At 42.5% G+C, this 21,620-nt stretch overlaps 1 protein-coding gene across 1 annotated transcript in view; it reads left to right on the forward strand.

The window, feature by feature from the left end:
• The window catches only part of CLRN1 (clarin 1), a 32,506-nt gene extending 22,767 nt beyond the window's left edge, over window positions 1-9,739 (forward strand). Inside the window, exon 3 of the mRNA XM_036445793.2 lies at window positions 9,420-9,739. Coding sequence (XP_036301686.1) covers window positions 9,420-9,685 — 266 coding nt within the window. The 3' untranslated portion in view covers window positions 9,686-9,739. The remainder of the gene's footprint in view (window positions 1-9,419) is intronic.
• Window positions 9,740-21,620: the final 11,881 nt, after the last annotated feature.

Genomic DNA, 21,620 nt, shown 5'->3' on the forward strand with positions numbered 1-21,620 from the left:
ATCTCACAATAGCTACTGAATAAAATTCAAGACAGCCCATTTGGAAGAAAAATTATTGTACAGTACTAATGGGCAACCAAACTAATAGTATTTGAAAAACATGACTCAAAGGATGCAGAATTTAATCCAAGTCCAGATCTTATCGTGGCCTTTGGCCAAGTCTAATGCAAAGAAAACGTGAGCACAAAATATATGTGGGAGCACACGGACCATGTGCTTACACTATACCTTAGCTTTGAACTTGTGGCAAAAGCAAGGTGCTCAATAAAGATTTGTAGGTGAGGGGAGGGAGACAGTGGGAGAAAGAAAATAAGGAGCCAGTTCCAGATATGTGTCTTGCAGAGGAGAAAGGCCTAGGGTGTCCAGATCATCTATGTTCTTTTAAGCCCCAAATCCTTATTTTTAAATATCAAAATTTTCAATAAGTTTAAAAACATGTGTGAGGGTCAGATGGACTCCCAGCTGATCTTTGGTGATAAAAGAGTTACTTGTAAATCACAGACTCCCCGTCCATCTACAAACAGTCCCCAGAGGTCCCGGGAGTGTGGGAAGATTTACCTGAAGCTGTAATATTCATGGAGACCCCAGTATAAACTCTGAATGTGGAGACTGGGAGTTTCACAGCCCTTATCTCAAACACTGAATTGCTCCATGAAACCCATGCAAGCCAATAAATTACGCGCTCCGAGGCCATAGCCTGGACTGGAAGATCCTTTAGTTCTAGTGTGAGTTACATTTTATCAGAGACCCTTCAGGGACCATCTCTCTTCCACATTCTGCCCAGGTGGCCTCCCTCACAGTCAGCAGAGAAAACTTCTCAATCTTCCCTTCTTCTCCTACTTACCCCCAGGTTTTCCTTTTCCTTGTGGTAACGTCATTGCAGTTATTTCTTTAGCTGCCTGGACCTGAAGCATGAAGACTGAGAAGGGGGGAAGGGAGTTCTCTTACTGACCTTCCGCACTGCCCTAGGAACAGTGCTACAAGGCACTCCGAACGTTTCCTAGTGTGGTGCAGGCCTGGCCGTGGATGTAGAAAAGAAAGGGAACAGCAGTTGGGATTAGGCCACCACTGGTTTCAGTCCCCACAGCTTGCAGTCACACTGTGGCCCTTCTGGACCAGACATTCCTTCCACTTCTCACGGCTTCCAGTTTGGCTCATCATATTCCTCAGCCTTCTTTGTGCAACATTTCTGACCACTCTTATTGTTCCATGAAACCCATTCAAGTCAGCTCACTCTCTCTTCTCCTATCAATTAAAAACAGGTCTGAGAAACTGTTCCCCTAGTTAAGATGTTAGCCATATCTTAATGGTCCCCCACAGTTCATTGTGGGCAGTGAATCTCTTCCTGGACTGTACATTAGAATCACGAAAGAGCTTTCAAAAACACTAACACCAGGGCCCAAGGTCTCTCTCTCTTCCTCTCTCTTTCTCTGGCTCCCTCTCTTCACCTCCTTAATTTGTGTACATCTCTCTCTTTCCCCTACTGTATTTTAAACCTCAAGGGAACCTATTTCCTTCATTCTGCCTCTCTCTGCCACTGTCCCTCCCCTCTTATTTACTCTCCTTTTGACTCTTTCACAAAGCTCAGTGTTGACCAGTACTCTTGAAACTTCCCTCTTACCGCCTCTGGGACACAGAGGTCTCCTGGTTTCCTTCCTTCAACTTGGCACACACCTAGTCAGTGTCCTCTGCTGGTTCCTCCTCCACCACTCACAATAACTGATGGTATTCTCAGGGACTGGTCCCAGGACAGTTCTTATCTTACTACATTCTCTCCTTAGATGATCTTAACTATTATCATTGCTTTAAATAATATCTATATCCTGACAACTCCTAAATTTATATTTTTCATCTGGACCTCTTCTCTGAGTTCTATACTCACATATCCAACTATCTACTTGACATTTCCCCTTGCACATTTCACACCATCTTAAACTTGACATGCCCCAAGTAGAACACCTGATTTTTAGTGCTGAGATCCTCTCCCTGCTTCTTTATTGCCCTAAACTCTAAGCCTTTTCCTCTCCTATTTTATTTATCTTGGTTAATGCCACCACTGTCTACTAATTGCCTAAGCTACCGCCAAAATGTTTTGGATCTACTTTTGAAATGTCTTTAGAATCCATTCATCTCTCTCCATCTCCAATGTAGTAGCCTAGTCTTTCACCAGAAATTTCTTAGAAAGTAAATCAGCTATTCAATATCTTAAAGACTTGCACAAACTTCTTATTGTAATTAGAATCAATCCCAAAAGACTTTCCATGGCTTTGGATATCCTACATTAATTGACATTAACTGATCTCTCCAATCTAATTTCTTTTCCATTTCCCACTCCTGCCTGCCCCCTGACTACAAGGGCCTACTCTCAGTTCCTTCAGCAAGAAGACTTCTTTCCCTCGAATCCTCACATGTGCTTCCTCCTCTCCCCCAGACGTTTTCTGAGGGTCCTCAGCCCCTTTATATCTTTAGAACTCAGCTATTGGGCATAGTCCTTGCTGACCACCACATTGAAGCCCCATCTCCTCTCTGCCTCCATTTTCTATCATAGCACCCCAATTATAATTGTTGTGATCTTTAATTATTTGTGTCCACTTTTGTGTGACTCTCTCACTATATTGTAGGCTCCACGAAGGCAGAACTGTGCACCTGATCCATTGTGGTATCACAGTGCCCCTTATAAAAGCTGGCACTTAGTGAGCCCTCACTCAGGGTTTGTTGAGTAAATCTGTATCATTGTGATACACCTGTATCATTGTGCCTGTATCAACACTCATCACAAAAAAGAATTACCTATGAAAGCTTTAAAAAATCCCACTGCTCAAGCTCAACCTCAAGAGACTCCAATTAAATTCAAGAGAAGGAGAGGGAGAGAGGGAGGGAGGGAGGGAGAGAGAGAGAGAGAGAGAGAGAGAGAGAGAGAGAGAGAGAGAGAGAGAGAGAGAGAGAGAGAGAGAGAGAGAGAGGAGTATAGAAGCAAATGAACCCACAGTTTCACACTGGAGCATTGATATGTAAGCATATGCCTTGATATGTTCCATGCTAGAAGTTTCTTAGTTAATCGCAGAATCAACTGCATGTAAAAGAGAGCAGTCTGAGTGGAATGTCCTAAATAGTTCAGGGAACAGTCCTCTTAGGATAATTCGATATATATTAGCTCAAACAAGCCTCCGAAATGTGGACTTACTGCAAATTACATTTACTATGTCTTCTTTTATGTAGAGCATCATGTAATGAGTTATACCAAGCAAAGCAAACAAATGACTGCCTTTCTTTAAAAGGGGGATGCTACTAATATGGACTTAATTGATTATGATAATCACAACAGTGGCAGGGCACATAAATAAGCACAAGTCATATATGAAACATGAAGAGCAGAAAATAAAGAGCAGGACAAAAATAGAAAATGCTTTCATTGTATATCAGTTTTAGTGTCAATAACATCCTGGCCTCTTTAATATGTCTAGAACTCATTATTCTGCAACTATCTGCATATCGTTTCATTTCAGTCCTTATGGAGGAGCTGCTGTTCAGAGTCAGAGAAAAAGGAACAGGATATCTCAGCACCAAAGACACAGATCCTGAGGAAGGTTAAGGATTGGGTAGAAAAGTCAGCAACAGAAATATTCTATCAGTTTCTCAGCATAGCCTTCAGAAAGGAGGCTGCAGAAGGAGAAAGATAAGTTTGCCAGCTCATGGTGGCAACGAGCATAGAACTGCTTTGAGATGCAGCAGCAGCCTAAGAAGCAAAACTGTTGTGAGAGGATTGTACTCTGGGTCACTCCTGTGGAGGAAGCAGGACAAGGATGATCTAACTCACTCAGCAAAGGGCCCAGCAATGACCTGTGCAAGGAGATGCTCAATCTTGTTCTATCACAATTGCAAGGAGGCTCCTTCCTACTCAGAATGTGCATGTATGTCTTCCCTTCTGCTTCTCTTAGGATCAAATCCCAGGTCCTGCTATGACCTCCAAAGCACCACTTGATGTGCTTCCCCCGCAACCTCCCCAACCTTCCCCTACCCCCTACACACACACACACACACACACACACACACACCCACACACACACACACGGCTCACCTCCTTCACCTCTGCCTTCCTTTCTAGGTCCTCACCACCTGGTTCCCTTTCACTTGCCGTCGTCCCACACCCCTCCTTCCCCCACGTATGAAATACTCTTCTCCTCAAATAGCCACTTTTTTACTCTCTGACATCCTTCAAGAGACATTAAAATGTAATCTCTCTGAGGCCTCCCTGAGGGAGTCCCCTTCTCTGCTTTATTTTATTTTCCTTGGTGTGTATCACATTCCAATAAACTAAATCTATCTTGTTATTTCCTCTCTCTGCACTGTCTCTACCACCAAGAGCTGCATGAAGATAAAGAATTCTGTCTGCTTTGTTAGCTGCTGTGTCCCCGGTGCCCAGACAGTGTGTAAGCACCCAATAAATACTTGTTGAGTAAATGAGTAAAATAGGAGCAGTCCTGCATATTTCCTGGTAAAAAATGACATTCTCCTTTTCTGAAAATCAATTCAAATTGGAAAAAGACTGTGCTTTTAGACTGTTTTATCTCGGAACAAATCACCCTTCTCACTAACATGACATTTGTGAAGCTCCAGTTAGAGGCAGGCTCTTCAACGCTCTGTTACGGAGGAGGAAGAGGAAGCGCTGAGCCCAGCTGCTGTTAACCCTTCATCCGCAGCTGCTCTTTGGAATCACATGACCAACTTGTTCTTCATTATGACCTCAGAATCTACCCTTAGATATTAGTTTGCTTTACTTGACATCTAGACAATGGCTCTCTGCCCATTGTCTAGATGGTAGCCATTGGTCTCTAAAAGCCATGGAAGCAAGAACCACTTCCTTGGGAGAAGAAATTGCTGCTGGGGATCTCAGCTCCAATACCTGCTTTCTAGTGAGATTGCACAACTTCACAGAAAATTAGCACCTGCACCTGCAAAGCTGTGGCTCTCCTACCCCCACTTATCATTTCTCAAGACTCCTTAAAGAAGGAAATTATTGATTTATCATTCTGTAGAGAAAATGGAGTGCTCTGACATTTGTCATCTATAAAAGGGTTTAAAGATGATGTGTTAGCTTTCTGGAAGTTTTAGCCCTTACTGAAACTGAACTGAAATTCTAATTTATTATTTCCCAAAATACAATCTCAGTGATAATGAGAGAAAGTTTCATAGATTTTCACCTTGAAGGACACTTCTCTACCAAAACTCCTGCTGCCCTGGACTCACCTAGATCCTGGCAGGATGTTCCCTCTCAGGGGCCAGCCAGCAATGAAGAAGCAGTTTTCTCCTTGCTGTGACCTTTGTCCCCTTTATTGTAAGGTCAGGAGAGAGGTGCCCAATTTTCAACAGCTGTCAGAGAGTCTCGAGTGTGCAGTGTTTAGGACATTACAATTGCCTGATAATTGACTGATAATTCGTGGTGTGACAGCCTTGTAACTCATCAATCCTATTCAGCCAGAAATTAACTCAGTAATCACAGTCATTAAAGGAAAAAAACCCAACACACTACAGAATCAGCCAGATGGTGGGGAAATCAAATACATGCAGGGAAAAATGGCTGGTCTTTGAGTAAGACCCTGGGCAGTAAAACCTGGGCCCTATGCCTGGTTATACTTCAAATTCTGGCTTGAGCAAGGTGTGGCAAGTTTCCGAAGTCTAGTTGCTCTTACCTTTCCTATGAGCCGAAGCAGTGCTGGTCAGAGGGACAGACTTGGGGAATCTGCCCAAATGGCCCTACTGAATTTGGGCTCTTGGTATACATGGAAAATGGGGAAAGGAGGAGAGAAGCAAGCAGACCTGATTCTAACATTTGTAAGCCCTTGGGCAAGAGTATGAATGACAGCTCACATACCGCGTGTCTAGACATTTAAAAGTTAAACATTAATAAGCTATTCACTGAGGCATGTTCTCGGCTCCTGCCTGAACCAACATCTCTCCATAGGACCTGGGATGCCAGATTCACATTTAGAATCCTTGAGCCTTGGCAATTCTACACTTGAATGTGGCAATGGGAAGAGAGCTGGCTGTTGTCTGTCCTCTTTCCTTCCGTGCCTGGTTCCATCCACATTGTAAAGGACTTCCAGGGGCTCTGACCATGCCCAAAGCAGCTGCATCTTGGACACCTTCAGGCTTCAGGGCTGTGTACTAGACATAGAGTCTGCTCTTGGGAAGATGCAGGGAAGATATCCACATAGTCCTAGAAAGCGTCAGGTGTTTGGGAAAGGAATTCCCAGGTCCCAGAACTGTGTCTTCAAGGTGAGTCAGGGACTCCAGCTGGGCTGGCCCATTGACCTCAAAGATCCCTTGCCGCATGGAGGAGGGCTTTCCAGAAGAGAGAGGTAGCAGGACCTCTGGGTGTGGGACCCTCTTGCTGGAGCCTGAGAGTCACACTGGAAATGTGCTAAACCCTGTTCTCACCATCATTCACATCCCTTACACGCCTCCTCTGTGTCCCTGGCAGTCAGCCACCAACAGAACCGTTCCATGTACCTTTTGGTCCATAAGTCATAAACAGTTACACTTTCTCTCGCATATTGTTTAGAGTCCTCGACAGAGAAAAGCAAAAATATTCTCAGTCCACACTGAGTTGTTTCCTTTCACATCTCTTAGCAGTGCTGGCTGAGGCTCAGGCTGGGTTCTATGCTCTGACTCTGAAATGGCAAAGTTGACCACATGGCCAAGCCCAGAATCCAGAGCAGAACCTCAGGCCATCCATCATCTCAACTACTGTACCACATGTTCTGATTCGAGCGCTTGTGTGCTTAAAGTATTAGCTATGGCAAAAGGCTGAGTTTACAGCTGTAAAAAAGAAGAAAATTTCACCTTTTGCGACATCATGGATGGACCTGGAGAGCATTATGTTAACTGAAATAAGCCAGTCAGAGAAAGACAAGTATCATATGATTTCATTCATAAGTGGAATTTAATGAACAAACTGAATTACCAAGTAAAAAAGAAAGATTCATAGATAGAGAGCGGGCTGATAGCTCTGGTGGGGGTGGGGTGTTGGCTGGAATGGAGGGATTGAGCAAAAATATTTTAAAAAAGAAAGAACTCTTGGACACAGATAACAGTCTGGTGATTGCGGGGGGGCAGGGGAGGTGAAAGTGGAAAAGGGTATGGGGGCGGGGAATAAATAGGGATGGAAAAATAAATAAATAAAATAAAGGGGGAGTGAGAAGAGCTGTGAGTTTAAGATACCTCAAGCAACTTTTACTTTAGGAATTTAAAATGCAGTCTCACTAGGATGCTGTCTCCTTAAAGTAATACCTTTAAAATATTTAACAACTTGAAAAGGTAACAGTGCTTGAATTTTCCCTTCAAGCACTAAGATAATGCTGTATTTCTCTTCTGTCTGAAATTCACCATCTTCTCAGACAAAGAAGACTCTTGTAAAAGAAATGGCATTTTCTCCACCATTTTCAAATAAAGCGAAAACAGCATTGCAGCCTTCTTGTTGAATCTAACAATGAAGGAGTAATACAGTTTTGCCAGGGGAAAGCGAGGCTGACAAAATTTTACATGGGGATATTTTCAATTACTGCTCTGAGGCTAGTGGGAAGTGAAGTTTCAAGAAAATTATATCATTTGATCATTTGGGGGGTGTATTATATTGATTGTCAAGGGCTAGTTCTAAGCTAAATTCTAATAAAGAAATGTGATTTCCCTTTTCCTGCTCCCCCCCATTCCCCACCCCTCATGGTCCAGTCTGTACCTCCACCCCAACCCAAACCTGGCCTCTGGAAGTAATGGGGACCATCTCTTGCCTTGCAGCTCCCCACATCTGGATGCTCTCCCCACACAGGCCAGCTTCCCTTTCCTTAGCTAAATTCTCCTATAGCTTCTTCTAAGGAACCTTCCATGCTGTTGCCCACCCTCTCCGTGATGGCCACCTGTACCTCCCTTACTATTATATCACTGTGCTAGATTTAATCATTGTTGTATCTACGTTCTCTGCCTGATTACACACTCTGTTAGAGCAGAAAACATGTGCTTGTTTTGATGTTTAAATCTCCACTATCCCCATGCGTGGCATATAATAGATCTAGTTGAATAAATGAAGGGGTGAATTAATGGATGGGAACTTAAGCCACTTGTAGCTGCTCCCAGAGTTCTTGATGAACGGTAATGGAAGAACCAAAAGATCACCCCTCCTAAAGGAGTCACAAGCCTAGCGGGAGGGAGAGTATTTGAGGAGCAAGGCACTGTAAAACATTCTTTTGGGTTACCTTCCTGAGGTGTAGTGAGGGGAAGAACTTTTGAGAAGAAAGTAATACATGAGAACCATAAGAATAGCTATCAATTAATAAACACTTATGCATATCAATTCTAATGCCAAATGCTAATCATGTGTCATCTCTATTATCCACATTTTATAGATAAGGAAATTGAGATTTGGTGATTAAAACTGCTTAATTTCACAAGTTAGGAACCCAAATTGGTTTGACTTGGCACCCCTTTGTGGTGGCCTGGAATCCAACACAGGCTCTGGAAGCCCTGGGAGTCCCAGCCACCCACTGTGCTCCTCAGCCTGCCCTCCTGCCACCCGTTCTGCCCCTGTGCTATCCACCCATCCGTGGTCCCCCATCTTCCAGGGGAGAGGTCCTGTCAGAGTTTTTAGGCACCCGTCGTTATCGATGCCCCTGTGCTGCAGAGGTCTCTTCTGGGTGGCAGCGGCACCAGTAAAGATTAGATTAGGCTACCAATGAGAATAAACCAGAAAAAAATAATGAGAGTGGAAGACCCTAATACATGCATAATTCAAGGAGACCTTGTTTTCCATCTCAGCCAAACAATGTAGTCTTTATTCAAGGCAGCCATATGCCCAGGTGAAAATCCTGAGTTATTAACCAGGAGAACAGGTACCCTCAACACCTCATCCCGGCTCCCTTTGCTCAGGGACTTCTCTAGGCAGCTGCGGCAGGTGGAGCTGGAGGAGGACGAGGCGCATAACCCTCTGAAGGAAGCCCAGGTTTTCCACAGGAGATACAGATGGCCCCCAGAGCTGCCTGAATGGCATTTCTCCTGCAATGCCTGTGAAGTATTTTGAGAAATTTGTTGATAGAATTTTGTTCTCTTGAAGCACATAATAGCAGTGGCGGCTCTGTGCCTGATTCCATCGTTGTGCCTAAAGTACCCAACCACCCAGCCTTTTCACCTCGCAGCTTGACCCGACTTCAAAATGTCCTCTCACTCAAAGCCATCACCCACGCACTAGCACCCACTGTGTGGAGAATCAGGCTCATGATTACTAATTTGAAATAATACATTTTTTACAGAAAAATGCAAATGAGGATACCTGTAAAAGGCTTTCTTTAGTTTCCACCTGCACCCTCTTCCTTGTCCCTTTTCATCAGGAAATATTTGTTCCAACATGGTGTTTGTTGCTTCTGTTTCAGGATCCTGCGGTTGTCTTGTCATGATTTTGTTTGCTTCTGAAGTGAAAATTCACCACCTCTCAGAAAAAATTGCAAATTATAAAGAAGGAATTTATGCCTACAAAACACAAAGTGAAAAATATACCACCTCATTCTGGGTCGTTTTCATTTGCTTTTTTGTTCATTTTTTGAATGGGCTCCTAATACGACTTGCTGGATTTCAGTTCCCCTTTGCAAAATCTAAAGACACAGAGACAACGAATGTAGCTGTGGATCTAATGTACTGAACAGCAAATATTTCTGTGGTTTTTCAAGGTAGTGAGCAGACTTGCTGCATCTGCTTGGATATGGTTAATTCCAGATGCCTCAGTCAGACCACCCAACCTTGATAATGTTTACAAATGATGCACTAGAGGCAACAGGCCGGAAGGAGGGGAGCAGAAGGAAAGCTTCAGAAGGAAAGCTTCGGAAGGTGTGCTGCCTGGGGGGAAATCACTTCACCAGGCTGTCAAGGCAATCAGCTGGAATGGACAAACCTTTTACATAGCAACGTGCAAAATGCCTACTCCATCATGGGGCATCAGAAGGCATGGGGATCTATTTTAATAGAAACATTTTTGACATAACCATACATTTGTTGCCACAGACACCAGAAAACAGAGCAGGGATAAACTTCTTATAAGGATAGTGCATTAAGTGAGCTTTGTAAAAAGTTCATATAAAGTACAGTCTTATTATCATGTCTGTTGATTTACATTTGCAAACTTAATAAAATAACCAGGAGGAAAAACCATAGCTAAGGGTATTTCTCTCATGCTTAGGACCCCACTACATTCACACAGTATTTACAAGGGAGACAACTTCCAGGGCCTCATGAAAAATTATTTTCCTGGTAAACTTCATACAAAATGACTCATTGGGGCTGTTGTTTCTAACCTCAGTGTCTTAAACTCTAATTTCCAATTATAAAATTGTGCTACATTCTGGGATTATGATGGTAACACTGTACCGTTGTGGATTTTGGTCTGGTTGTCACAAAGCATGGCCCAGATCAACTTCCCCCACTGAATTACCCATGAAATTCGTCTGCAGATGACCAAAGGCCACAGCTGAGCCTGGAGCTAGCCCCTTTCTCCTCCACCTGCTATCCTCAAGAGCACACACAGGAAGAAGCAGAGAATGACAGAGAACACATCACCAGGCCACCCGGCAGAACTGCTTGGTACCTAGCTCCCTTTAAGGGTTTTGAAAGTGCTTATTTTTCACAAAAATGCTTTTTTTTTTCCCTTTTGGAAAAACCTACAAGAAACAAATGACTGTATCCCTGAGAACGAACTTGCTCTGCTGGTAGTTTACAGCCACAGGCAGACATTAGACCACACCTTCCAGATGTAGTTCCTCTTCCTCCATTCAGGAAACTCACCTGGAGAATTTCTATATCACAACTCAGTCTAGTGCTAGAGGGAATATTTGGTTTAGTAATGAGCTAGAGCCCACTTATGGGAGTCTTTAGCCAAATTGGTTAGATACACAGGCATTGTAGCTAGGAGTGGGCAGCAAGTGCAGAGCAGCCATCCTGTGGGAAAGCGGCCTAAGATCCCTGAGGCCAGGTTCCCCATGTTCTCATTAGACGAATCTCTTTCTCTACCTCCCTCCCTACTTCCCTCCTTAGAGGTTTGAAAAACTTCTAACACCAAGCTTTTCTTCTTTAAAAAACAAGTCTCTGGTTTTTCTCTGTTCTGTAAACAGAAAAAACTTTGAGCAGCAGCTAAAAATTCAATGAGAACCTACCAGGCAAACTAACACTATTCCCTCAGTGGGAAGTAGAGGCTGGGCCGTGGTTTCTGCAAATTGTGTTTCTGACAAAAATAAATACAACCTGATCCTCAGAGTCTATTAAGTTCTCTCTCTCTTCTCTGGAGTGAAATGTGTGGTCACCCGGTTCTAAGAGTAGCCCTCAGAAGAGGGCTCTGGCCAGGATGTCTTTTTGTGGCTCTCTGTATGGGGATCAAAGACCTGTCCAACCTCCGTGTGGCAGCCAGCATTAGCACATTCTCACGAGGACACAAGGCCTCCTACTGGCTCTGGGGCCACAAACACAAGGCCGTGGTTGGGCACGCAGTTCCAGGTATATCAGCAGACACCCTCAGCACTGAGAATATCAGAGCTTATTATGGGGTGAGAAAGAATGGCAAGAAGCTGTGAAAGTCATCTGAAGCTCTTCTGTGAAGACCTTGTAGTGAACTTGGCAAGACACATTCACCAGAATGGGAGGAGGCTCCTGAACTAACCTGTGGTGTAGAGGGTCCCTTGGGAATGCACATGGATGACATTTAATTATTATCAGCTGAACTCAAGGCTAGGCAGAGCCACGCCCTGGGAACATGTTTCCCCAAAATGTGGGAGACCGTTATCAGTACTGATTTCTTATCTTATCCATGTGCTTTGAATGAGAAACGAATAGGATCTTGACTTACCCAGGTCTTGTTATGCTAAATCCCAGGAATGAAGGAATGAATGGGACCTGGGCACACCCAAAACTTCTTTGACCTTAAACCCCCCTTTGGAAATAAATAAATGCACTGTGTTGTCTGTGGTGGGTGTTGACTGTCTCTCCAACAGGATGGCAGCCCCCCACCTGGATCCCAGCTTGAATCTATTTCTATGTCTTGGTCTTTTTTTTCTTTAATTTCTTAATCCCCAGCTCCTGCACTCAACTGTGCGGGTTGTGGAAAACAGAGAAACATCCCTCCACACTGAGGGACAGGGCAGGCCCAGTGAGGAGGAGGAGGAGGGCGCTTTGCAGGTTGAGAAGCTCCTGTGCTCTGGTGGTCCCCTATGCCCCTCCAGAGCAGCCCCTCTCAGTCACTTCACAAACTTTCAGTGTGGATGAGTTTGCTGGTGGCTCACACATTACACAACCCTAGGGCAGCAGGTGGAGGGAGGAGGGGTTCCCACGTCTGCATTGGTCCCAACCATTTACTCAAACAAGAGTCAAGGAGGAGACTGGGAAGAAGGCTGAGGACCGCAGAGAGGTTTACCCTCTCAATCTTCCTCAACCCCTCCCCTTTCAGTAAGATCCAATATAGGTAAAAATAGTGTCGTTGTTATAGAAATGCTGCTTCAAGCCCAGGCTCAGGCAACTCACCCTGGTTTTCTAGCTGCCTGGCTGGCCCTAGTCACCTCTGTTTAGATATTCTATTTGGGTGCTTCGGTTTGAGTCTTCCTTTCTCAGCCACCTTCACTGTGGCTTAGGGCAGATAAGCCCTCTCCTCCAAGAGACAAGAGACAGAGAGTCATGCTGATTGGTTCAGAGAAAAGGGATCTGGTCCTTGAAGGTATAAAGCAGAGAGAAGTCCAGACAGGCCTGGGGCTCTGGATTCTGGGATGAAATTCCTCCTTGGGGAAAAGCCCTCTTGCTTATCAAAGTGCTAATGTAAACTTGATAAACTTGTGCTTTGATTTAGAGACTTTGTGACTCCCACTACCCCCATCCAGAGACATTCCTGGGCTGTCACAATCCAGGGCTCCCTGGACTATTTGGAAAATCCAAAGGAGCCTGAGGCTGACTGGATGATTTAAGTCCAAAATCTCCAATCTCCATAGAATGTCTCCTGCAGGGGCCTAAAGGACCGTACAGATAGTATCAGACCTGGGAGCAGTGGGGGGCAGAGGGATAGAGAAAGGGGGATGGTGTTAGACAAGCCACCCAATAATTAAAGGCAAATGTCTAAAAGATTGCTTCTTTGCTAGAATCTTGGTCTGAAGGATTTTTACCTGCCCATATAAACAGAAGGAGCAGCAAAGCAGTTGTGTCCCTCACTAGGCCAAAGTCCACCCCTGCCTCTTTGGGCCATGATTAATTCAGGAGGAAGATGAGAAACTCAGGTGCTCCTGAAAGTCTTCCTTCCACTCTCCTCCAGAGAGGGTGGCCTGGGCCCTCAAGTGATTTAAGCCCATGCCCTACCAGAAGCATGTCATCTCAGTGCACACAAGCAGCTCACCCTGTCCTTGCAATTTCTTCAACTTCCTATTTGTCATGACCTTAACATGGGCAAAAAAGTGTGTCATATCTAACCCGGAGGTATGGATTCCAGGAAGCCACAGCTCACAGATTTTCACTTAAATTCCCAACCTTCCATTTAGCCACGTATAACCAAGAGTATCTCTTAACTTAGGAAAGAAGAGTGCCTGTCCTACATCCCAGGCCTAGAGAAGCTGGTGTATCCCTTTCATTTGCTGCAATTAGGTACTCCGTTCGTACTCCTTTGCAGTCACCCTTTCCCCTCTGGCTCTCTGTGGCTGAGAGTGTGTGTTCCCTAGCACATTCTCCTTAGGCACACAGCTAAACTACATTTCCCAGCCTCCTTTGTAAGTGGGTCTGAGTAAGTCTGGAGGCTCACATGACCTGTGCCACTTCCCAGGCTGGCCCTGAAGAACATTCCACTCAATCCTTCAGTTCTATCTTCCCAGGGACTGCTGCTTGGAAGGTTGTGGGATCCAAATGGTGAAGCTACAAAACTGGCAGGCTTTGAGACCTGCACTGGAGTGTGACAAGAGTGATAAATGAACTTTCTGTAAAGCCACTAAGTTTGGGTGGTTATTTGTTACTGCAGCTTAGCCTCTCATAGCCTTGCCAACAGGTCCTCTTCTCCAGGGTAGCTCTTCTGTTTTGTGCCAGTGAGACACTGCTTTGGTAGCTCAAGGTGTAGCCTGAGGCCAGGTGCACCCCCATCACCAACTCTAAGCTGCTATTTGTACTGCTGTCCTGGAAGCTGTGCCCTCTGGCTACATTGTCCATCACTTGCTGAAGTGAAGACCAGACAGTGAATTTTCTGAATGACAGAAGGTTTCTGTCCTTTCCCTGGTCTTCCCTCACCCACATCACAGCATACCTATGGCCAAACCCTTGGGAGTTCTGATCACGTTTACAGATACACATGTCAATGCAAGACACTGACATAAGCCTTCTTACCACCCCCTGTCTTGCTTCCAACTATCATGTGAATCACATTAAGTTCTTTTTTTTTAATTGTTGACACTAGTACAGATGTCTCTCATTTCCCCCCTTCTCCCACCTCTGGCTATCATTACACTGTTGTCTGAGTCCATGGGATATGCATATAAGTTTTTTGGCTAATCTTTTCATCTTCTTTCATCCAGTTCCCACCACCTACCCTCTGACCTCTGCCAGTCTGTTTCATATATCTAGGCCTTGAAATTCTATTTTGTTCACCAGTTTATTTTGTTCATTAGACTCACATATAAGTGAGATCATATGGTACTTGTCTTTCTCTGATTGGCTAATTTTGTTTAGCATAATACTCTCCAGGTCCATTTGTGCTGTCTCAAATGGCAAAAGATCCTTCTTTTTTACAGTGGCATAATACTTCATTGTGTAAATGTACCACAGCTTTTTTATCCACTCATCTACCGATGGGCACTTGGGCTGTTTCCAGATCTTAGCTACTGTAAATAATGCTCCTGTGAACATAAATGTGTGTGTTTTCTTTCTGATTGGTGTTTTGGGATTCTTGGAATATATTCCTAGAAGTGGGATCACTGGGTAAAAAGGCAGTTCTGCTTTTAATTTTTTGAGGAGACTCCCTACTGTTTCCACAGAGGTTGTACCAGTCTGCATTCCCACCAGCAGTGCATAAGGGCTCCCTTTTCTTCACATCCTTGCCATCACTTGTTGATTTATTGATGGTAGTCATTCTGACAGGTGTGATGTGGTACCAACAGCATATTTTACAAACCTAGAAGGAATTCTCCAAAATTCATCTGGAATAAAAAAAGACCCTGAATAGCTGCAGCAATCCTGAGAAAGAAGACCAAAGTAAGTGGGATCTCAAAACCAGATATCAAGATGTATTACAAAGCTACTGTTCTCAAACCAGCCTGGTACTGGCACAAGAATAGACATATAAAATAATAGAATAGAGTAGAGAACCCAGAAATCAACCCAAACCACTATGCTAGATTAATATTTGATAAAGGAGGCATGAACATACAATGGAGTTAAGACAGTCTCTTTAATAAATGGTATTGGGAAAATTGGACAGATACATGAAAAAAAAAAAAAAGAAAAGAAACTAGACCACCAACTTATACCATGCATAAAAATAAACTCAAAATGGATAAAGAACTTAAACATAAGATAGGATACTATAAAAATATTAGAGGCATCCACAGGCAGCAAAATCTCAGACACATGCCAAAGTAATCTCTTCACCAATACTGCTCCTAGGGCAATGGAAACTAAAGAGAAAATAAACAAATGGAAACATATCAAAATAAAACGCTTCTGCACAGCAAAATAAACCATCCACGAAACATCAAGAAAACCCACTGCATGAGAGAACATATTTGCCATTGTTATCTCAAATAAGGGTTTAGTCCCCAACATTTACAGAGAACTCATATAACTTAACAAAAGAAAGATACACAACCCAATTTAAAAATGGGCAATGAATCTAAATAGATACTTTTTGAAAGAAGACAGAAGTAAGGCCAAGAAACATGAAAACATGCTTAAAGTCACTAATCTTCCGAAGATGCAAATGAAAACGACAATGCGGTACCATCTCACACCTGTCAAAATGGCTACCATCAACAAATCAACAAATCAACAAAGGACAAGTGCTGGAAAGGATGCCGAGAAAACGGAACCCTTGTGCACTGCTGGTGAGAATGCAGACTGGTGCAGCCACTGTGGAAAACAGTATGGAGTTCACTCAAAAAACTAAAAATGGAACTCCCATTTGACTCAGTGATCCCACTTCTAGGAATATATCTTAAGAAACTAGAAACACCAATCTGAAAGGATACACTCCTATGTTCATAGTGGCACAATTTACCATAGCTAAGATTTGGAAACAGCCTAAGTGCCCATTAACAGATAAATGAATTAAAAAAACTGTGGTACATCTACACTGCTGTAAAAAAGAAGGAATTCTTACCATTTGCAATAGCATGGATGGGACTGGAGAGCATTATTTATGGAATATAATGAACAGCATAAACTGATGGACAAAAATAGATCCAGTGACAGAGAAGCATCAATCAGATGGTCAAACATCAGAGGGAAGATAAGGGAGGGTGGGGTAAGAGGGAGAGATCAACCAAAGGACTTGTATGCATGCATATAAACCTAACTAATGGACACAGACAAGAGGGGAGTGAGGGCATGAGTGGGGTGGTTGGAGGGATTATGGGGGATAAGGACACATATGTAATACCTTTATCAAGAAAGACATCTAAAAAATTAAAAAAAAAACACAAAGTCAAGGCAGGTCTAAAGGCCAGCTTTGTTAACTTCTGGTCTAGTCAGTGGTGTTTCTATCACATCATACTGGATGAAGGTATATGTACCTCAACCTTTATCTTTGATTATGTTTGAAAGGCTTTGCATCCTATTAAAGGAACTTCTATTATCATGCTGCTTGTATGAAATGTATTTTGGGTGAAGTGGGCCTTTTTGCCCTTGAAGTAGCACATTGTAAGCTCTGGTATGATATGCCTGGAGATAAGATGTCAGGTAAGTAAAAAAAAAATAATTGCAGGTGATTCAGAATGCCAACCTATATCCTGTATGACAACCTGCCTTCTCTCCACACCCCACCCCTCACTGAGAATCATCCATTTACAGGAAGGCCACTCACTGAACAGATATAATATCTATTCATCTATTCACTAAACACCTTTTTCTTAAGCTCTAATGATGTACCCTGCCCTGAGCTAGCCCCAATCATAAAATTATTTTCATTGCTACTTCATAACTGTAATTTTGCTACTGTTATGAATCATAATGTAAATATCTGTATTTTCCAATGGTCGTAGGCTCTATAGCAGCAATTTTCAACCTGTGGGTCACAATCCACAGATTGAAAACTGCTAGCAGGGTCACCTAAGACCATCGGAAAGACTTCTATGTTAGACTCAAAATCATAAAAATCCTAGAAGAAAACACAGGCAGTAAAATTTCAAACATTCTTGTAGAAATATTTTATTGATATATCTCCTTGGGCCAGGGGAAAAAGAAAAAATAAATAAATGGGACTACATCAAAATAAAAGTTTTTGCACAGTAAAGGAAACCATCAACAAAATGTAAAGACAACCCTTTCAATGCAAGAACATATTTGTCAATGATAAAATGTGATAAGGGGTTAATATCCAAAATTTATATAGAACTTACACAACTCTACACAAAAAAAAACAATAACAACAAGCAATCCAGTTAAAAAATGGGCAAATGGCTTGAATAGACTCTTCTCCAAAAAATACATACAGATGGCCAATAGACATATGAAAAGATGCTCAATGTCACTAATCATCAGAGAATGCAAATTACACTACAATGAGATATCATCTCACACCTGCCAGAATGTCTACCATCAATAAATCAATAAACAACAAGTGTTGTTGAGGATATGGAGGAAATGGAACCCTCATTCAGTGTTGGTGGGGATACAGACTGGTACAACCACTGTTGAAAATAGCATGAAATTACCTCAAAAAATTAAAAATAGAATTGTCCATGACCCAGTGATTCTACTTCTGGAAATATATCCAAAGAAACCCAAAGCACTAATTAGAAAGAATATATGCTTCTCTACATTCATAGCAGAATTATTTACAATAGCCAAGATCTGGAAATAGCCCAAGTACCTATTCGTAGATGAGTGGATCAAAAAGTTGTGATATGCTTACACATGGAATGCTACTGCACCATAAAAAAGAAGGTAATCTTATCTTTGCAACGGCAAGGATGGACCTGGAGAGTATTATGCCTAGTGAAACAAGCCAATCAGAGAAAGAAAAGTACCTTATTATTTCACTTACATGTGGAATCTAATAAACAAAATAGAAACATACTCATAGATATAAAAAATACACTGACAGCCATCAGAGGAGAGGGATTAATGGGCTGGGTGAAAAAGGTGAATGGATTAGGCAAAAACACAGTCACAAAAATTCATAGACACAGACAATAGTATGGTGATTACCAGAGGAATAGGGGATATAAGAAGGTGAAGGGCAGAATAAATGGTGATGGAAGACAACTTAACTTGGAGTGGTGAACATGCAATACAATATATAGATGATGTATTATAGAATTGTATACCTGAAACCTATATAATTTTATTAACCAACTAGAGGCCCAGTGCATGAAAATTCATTAAATATTTTAAACTTTTTATTATGAAAATTTTCAAATATACATAAGATGAGAGAAAATAATACAATGAAGACCTACATATCATCTTTACCAATTTCTAACCAATTTTGCTTTTCCTATATGGCCTCATGCACTTCCACTCCTCCCCAAGTGGATTATTTTGAGGCATATCTCAGAGATCTCATTTCATCTGTAAATATTCTGTACTCATGTAAGGACTCTTAAAAACATGATTGTAGGAGGAGGTAAGATGGCAGAAGAATAGATGGGCGGATTCTGAACCCTGTCCGGAAGCAGAAAGAGAGAGCAGCTGAAAGTCTTCTGCTGTGAGTGTTTATTAGCAAGCTGGGAGACAGCAAACACCAGAAGAAACTGCTGGGGGGCCACTGACAGAGGTACCCCTCACAGGTAAGCATCCACGTGGGCTATGTCCCTGCCCAGAGCTACCTACCGGCTTGGACAGGGAAACCTCGCCATCTTGAGAGGAAGATAGAGGCCTGAATATCCACAGCCGCAGTGACCACCAAGCATCTGTGACCCCCAGAAAGCGGATCCCAGGTGGCACGAACACCTGGCCTCACAGGAGTGCCCCATTGCTCGGCGAAAAGGTCGATTTCACGGGAGAGGGTGGAGAGTGCTCCCGGCGAAAACAAAAAGCCTGCACGCACAGAACGCGCGCGGAAGCTGGAGGACAAGGGCGGTGATTACAAGTAGAAGCCCCCCGCTGCTGGGTGGGTGTCACCAGTGAAAGTGAACGGGGCTCCTAACAGGGTAGATATCTAAAGAGCAACACATTTGGATCTGGCTCAGAGGGATATCGGAGAGTTGCGGGAGATTGCAGTCGCTGGGACCTGCCCCTTCCCCCCCCTCCGTAGTTCCTGCTTCAGAGAGGACGAAGAAAAAAGAAGAAAAAAAAGCTGGAGAGGCTCTAGACCACATGTGTCAAACACAAGGCCCGCGGGCCAAATCCGTCCCGCCAGGCCTTGCAATGTGGCCCGCACCGCGCTGTCATCACTGCACTCCGCTGCATTTCCATCACCCTCTAGAGTAGGGGTGTAGAACTCAATCAGAGAAGGGGCCAAAATCTAAAATCCAGCCTAAATCGCGGGCCGAATGGTTTACTGAACAGTCATAAACTGTCATTGTGATGGAAACGCAGCGGAGTGCAGTGATGACAGCGCGGTGCGGGCCACATTGCAAGGCCTGGCGGGACGGATTTGGCCCGCGGGCCTTGTGTTTGACACATGTGCTCTAGAGTCTGGGAAGTCAACCTAGAAACACTGCCCCCGGAGGCTAATTCACAAATTGACTCTAGTGTAATAAAAACAAAGCAAAACCTGCCTAAAAATCAGGACTGGATCATAACAATAGAGGAAGTAAATGACCTTCATTACTGCAAATTCTATTTAAATTTTTAAAATTTTATTATTTTTTTCTAATTGTTAAATTTTTGTTTTTTATTTTTGTTTTTATTATTTGCAACGTTTTCCCAAGAAACTATTTTTTTTCTTTTTCCTCACTTGATTTTATCTTTATAATTATTACATTGTATACGTAATCAACATTATTACTACTACTAATTTACCTTTTTCATCTTATTTTCTTTTGTTTATTTTTATTATTTTTATTTCATTTTATTATATATATATATATATATATATATATATATATATATATATATTTATTTCAGGATTACTGATCTATAGTCTTTATCTATCTTTCCTTCTCCAACGCTTTATTCTATCTCAACCCTACATTTATGCCTTCACCCTCTTTCCAATCTTTTCCTTTGGTACCCCGTTTATCTTAACCCTTTTCTGCTCTAGATTTTCCCCATTCCTTCTGTCTCCCCCCTCCTAAAATTTCACCCTACTTGTATATATCTAATTTCCAACTACCTGCTCCAAGCCCACTCACACCTCCCTCGCAGTTGTCCTAAAAACAAAACAAAACAAAAAAAAACAGTCTTTCTCTCTAACCCTTTGAAGTTGTATGTTGAATGTTAACTATACTGAAGTTGTATGCTTTTTTTTTTTTATAAGATTGATTTGCCTATGCTTCTTGTTTGATTGTATGTTTTTGTTAGCTGGGTTCTAGTCACCTTTATTGGTGGTTATTAATATTGCAAACACATTTCTATTCAGTGCCTTGTGTGTTGTACCTGGTTGTGTTGTATTTTGTGCCTTTAAATCAAAGCAGGAGAGAGAGAACTACACAACCAGACATCCTAGATCATGGGGAGACCAAAAAAACAGCCCACATATGAAAGAAAAGCAGGCTTCACCAGAAAAGAAAGTAAACGAGATAGAAGCAAGCAACCTACCAGAGCAAGAATTCAGAGTAATGATCATAAGATGGCTAAAAAGAATGGAAGACAAATTTGACAATATGAGTAAGAACCAAGAGGAAATGAAGAAGAACCAAGAAGAAATGAAAAATGACATCGCTACTGTAAAGAACTCAATAGAAAGCATCAAGAGTAGATTACAAGAAGCAGAGGACCGCATCAGCAAGCTAAAAGACAAGATGGAAAAAAATACCCAATTAGAACAGCTTCTGGAAAAAAAAATTCAAAAACAGGAGGAAAGTCTAAGGGAACTTTGGGACAATACAAAACAAAAGAATATTAGAATAATATTAGAATAATAGGGGTTCCAGAAGGAAAGGGAATTGAGGAAGACATGGAAAATGTATTTCAAGAAATAATGACAGAAAACTTTCCTGAGATAGAGAAGAAAAAAACCCACACAAATCCAAGATGCTCGCAGAGTCCCAAGCAGAATGAACCCCAGAAAACCGACTCCTAGGCACATTATAATTAAGCTGGCAAACACCAACGACAAAAAAAGAATTTTAAAAGCAGCCAGAGAGAGACAGAAAGTTACATATAAAGGAACCCCTATCAGACTAGCAACTGATTTCTCCACAGAAACTTATCAGGCCAGAAGGGAATGGGATGAAATATACAAAGTCATGCAAAGGAAGGGTCTGAATCCAAGAATACTATACGCAGCAAGGCTATCAATCAAAACTGAAGGT

This window comes from Pipistrellus kuhlii, unplaced genomic scaffold (genome assembly GCF_014108245.1).
Source record: "Pipistrellus kuhlii isolate mPipKuh1 unplaced genomic scaffold, mPipKuh1.p scaffold_m20_p_2, whole genome shotgun sequence".
In the NCBI taxonomy this organism is placed as follows: Eukaryota; Metazoa; Chordata; class Mammalia; order Chiroptera; family Vespertilionidae; genus Pipistrellus; species Pipistrellus kuhlii.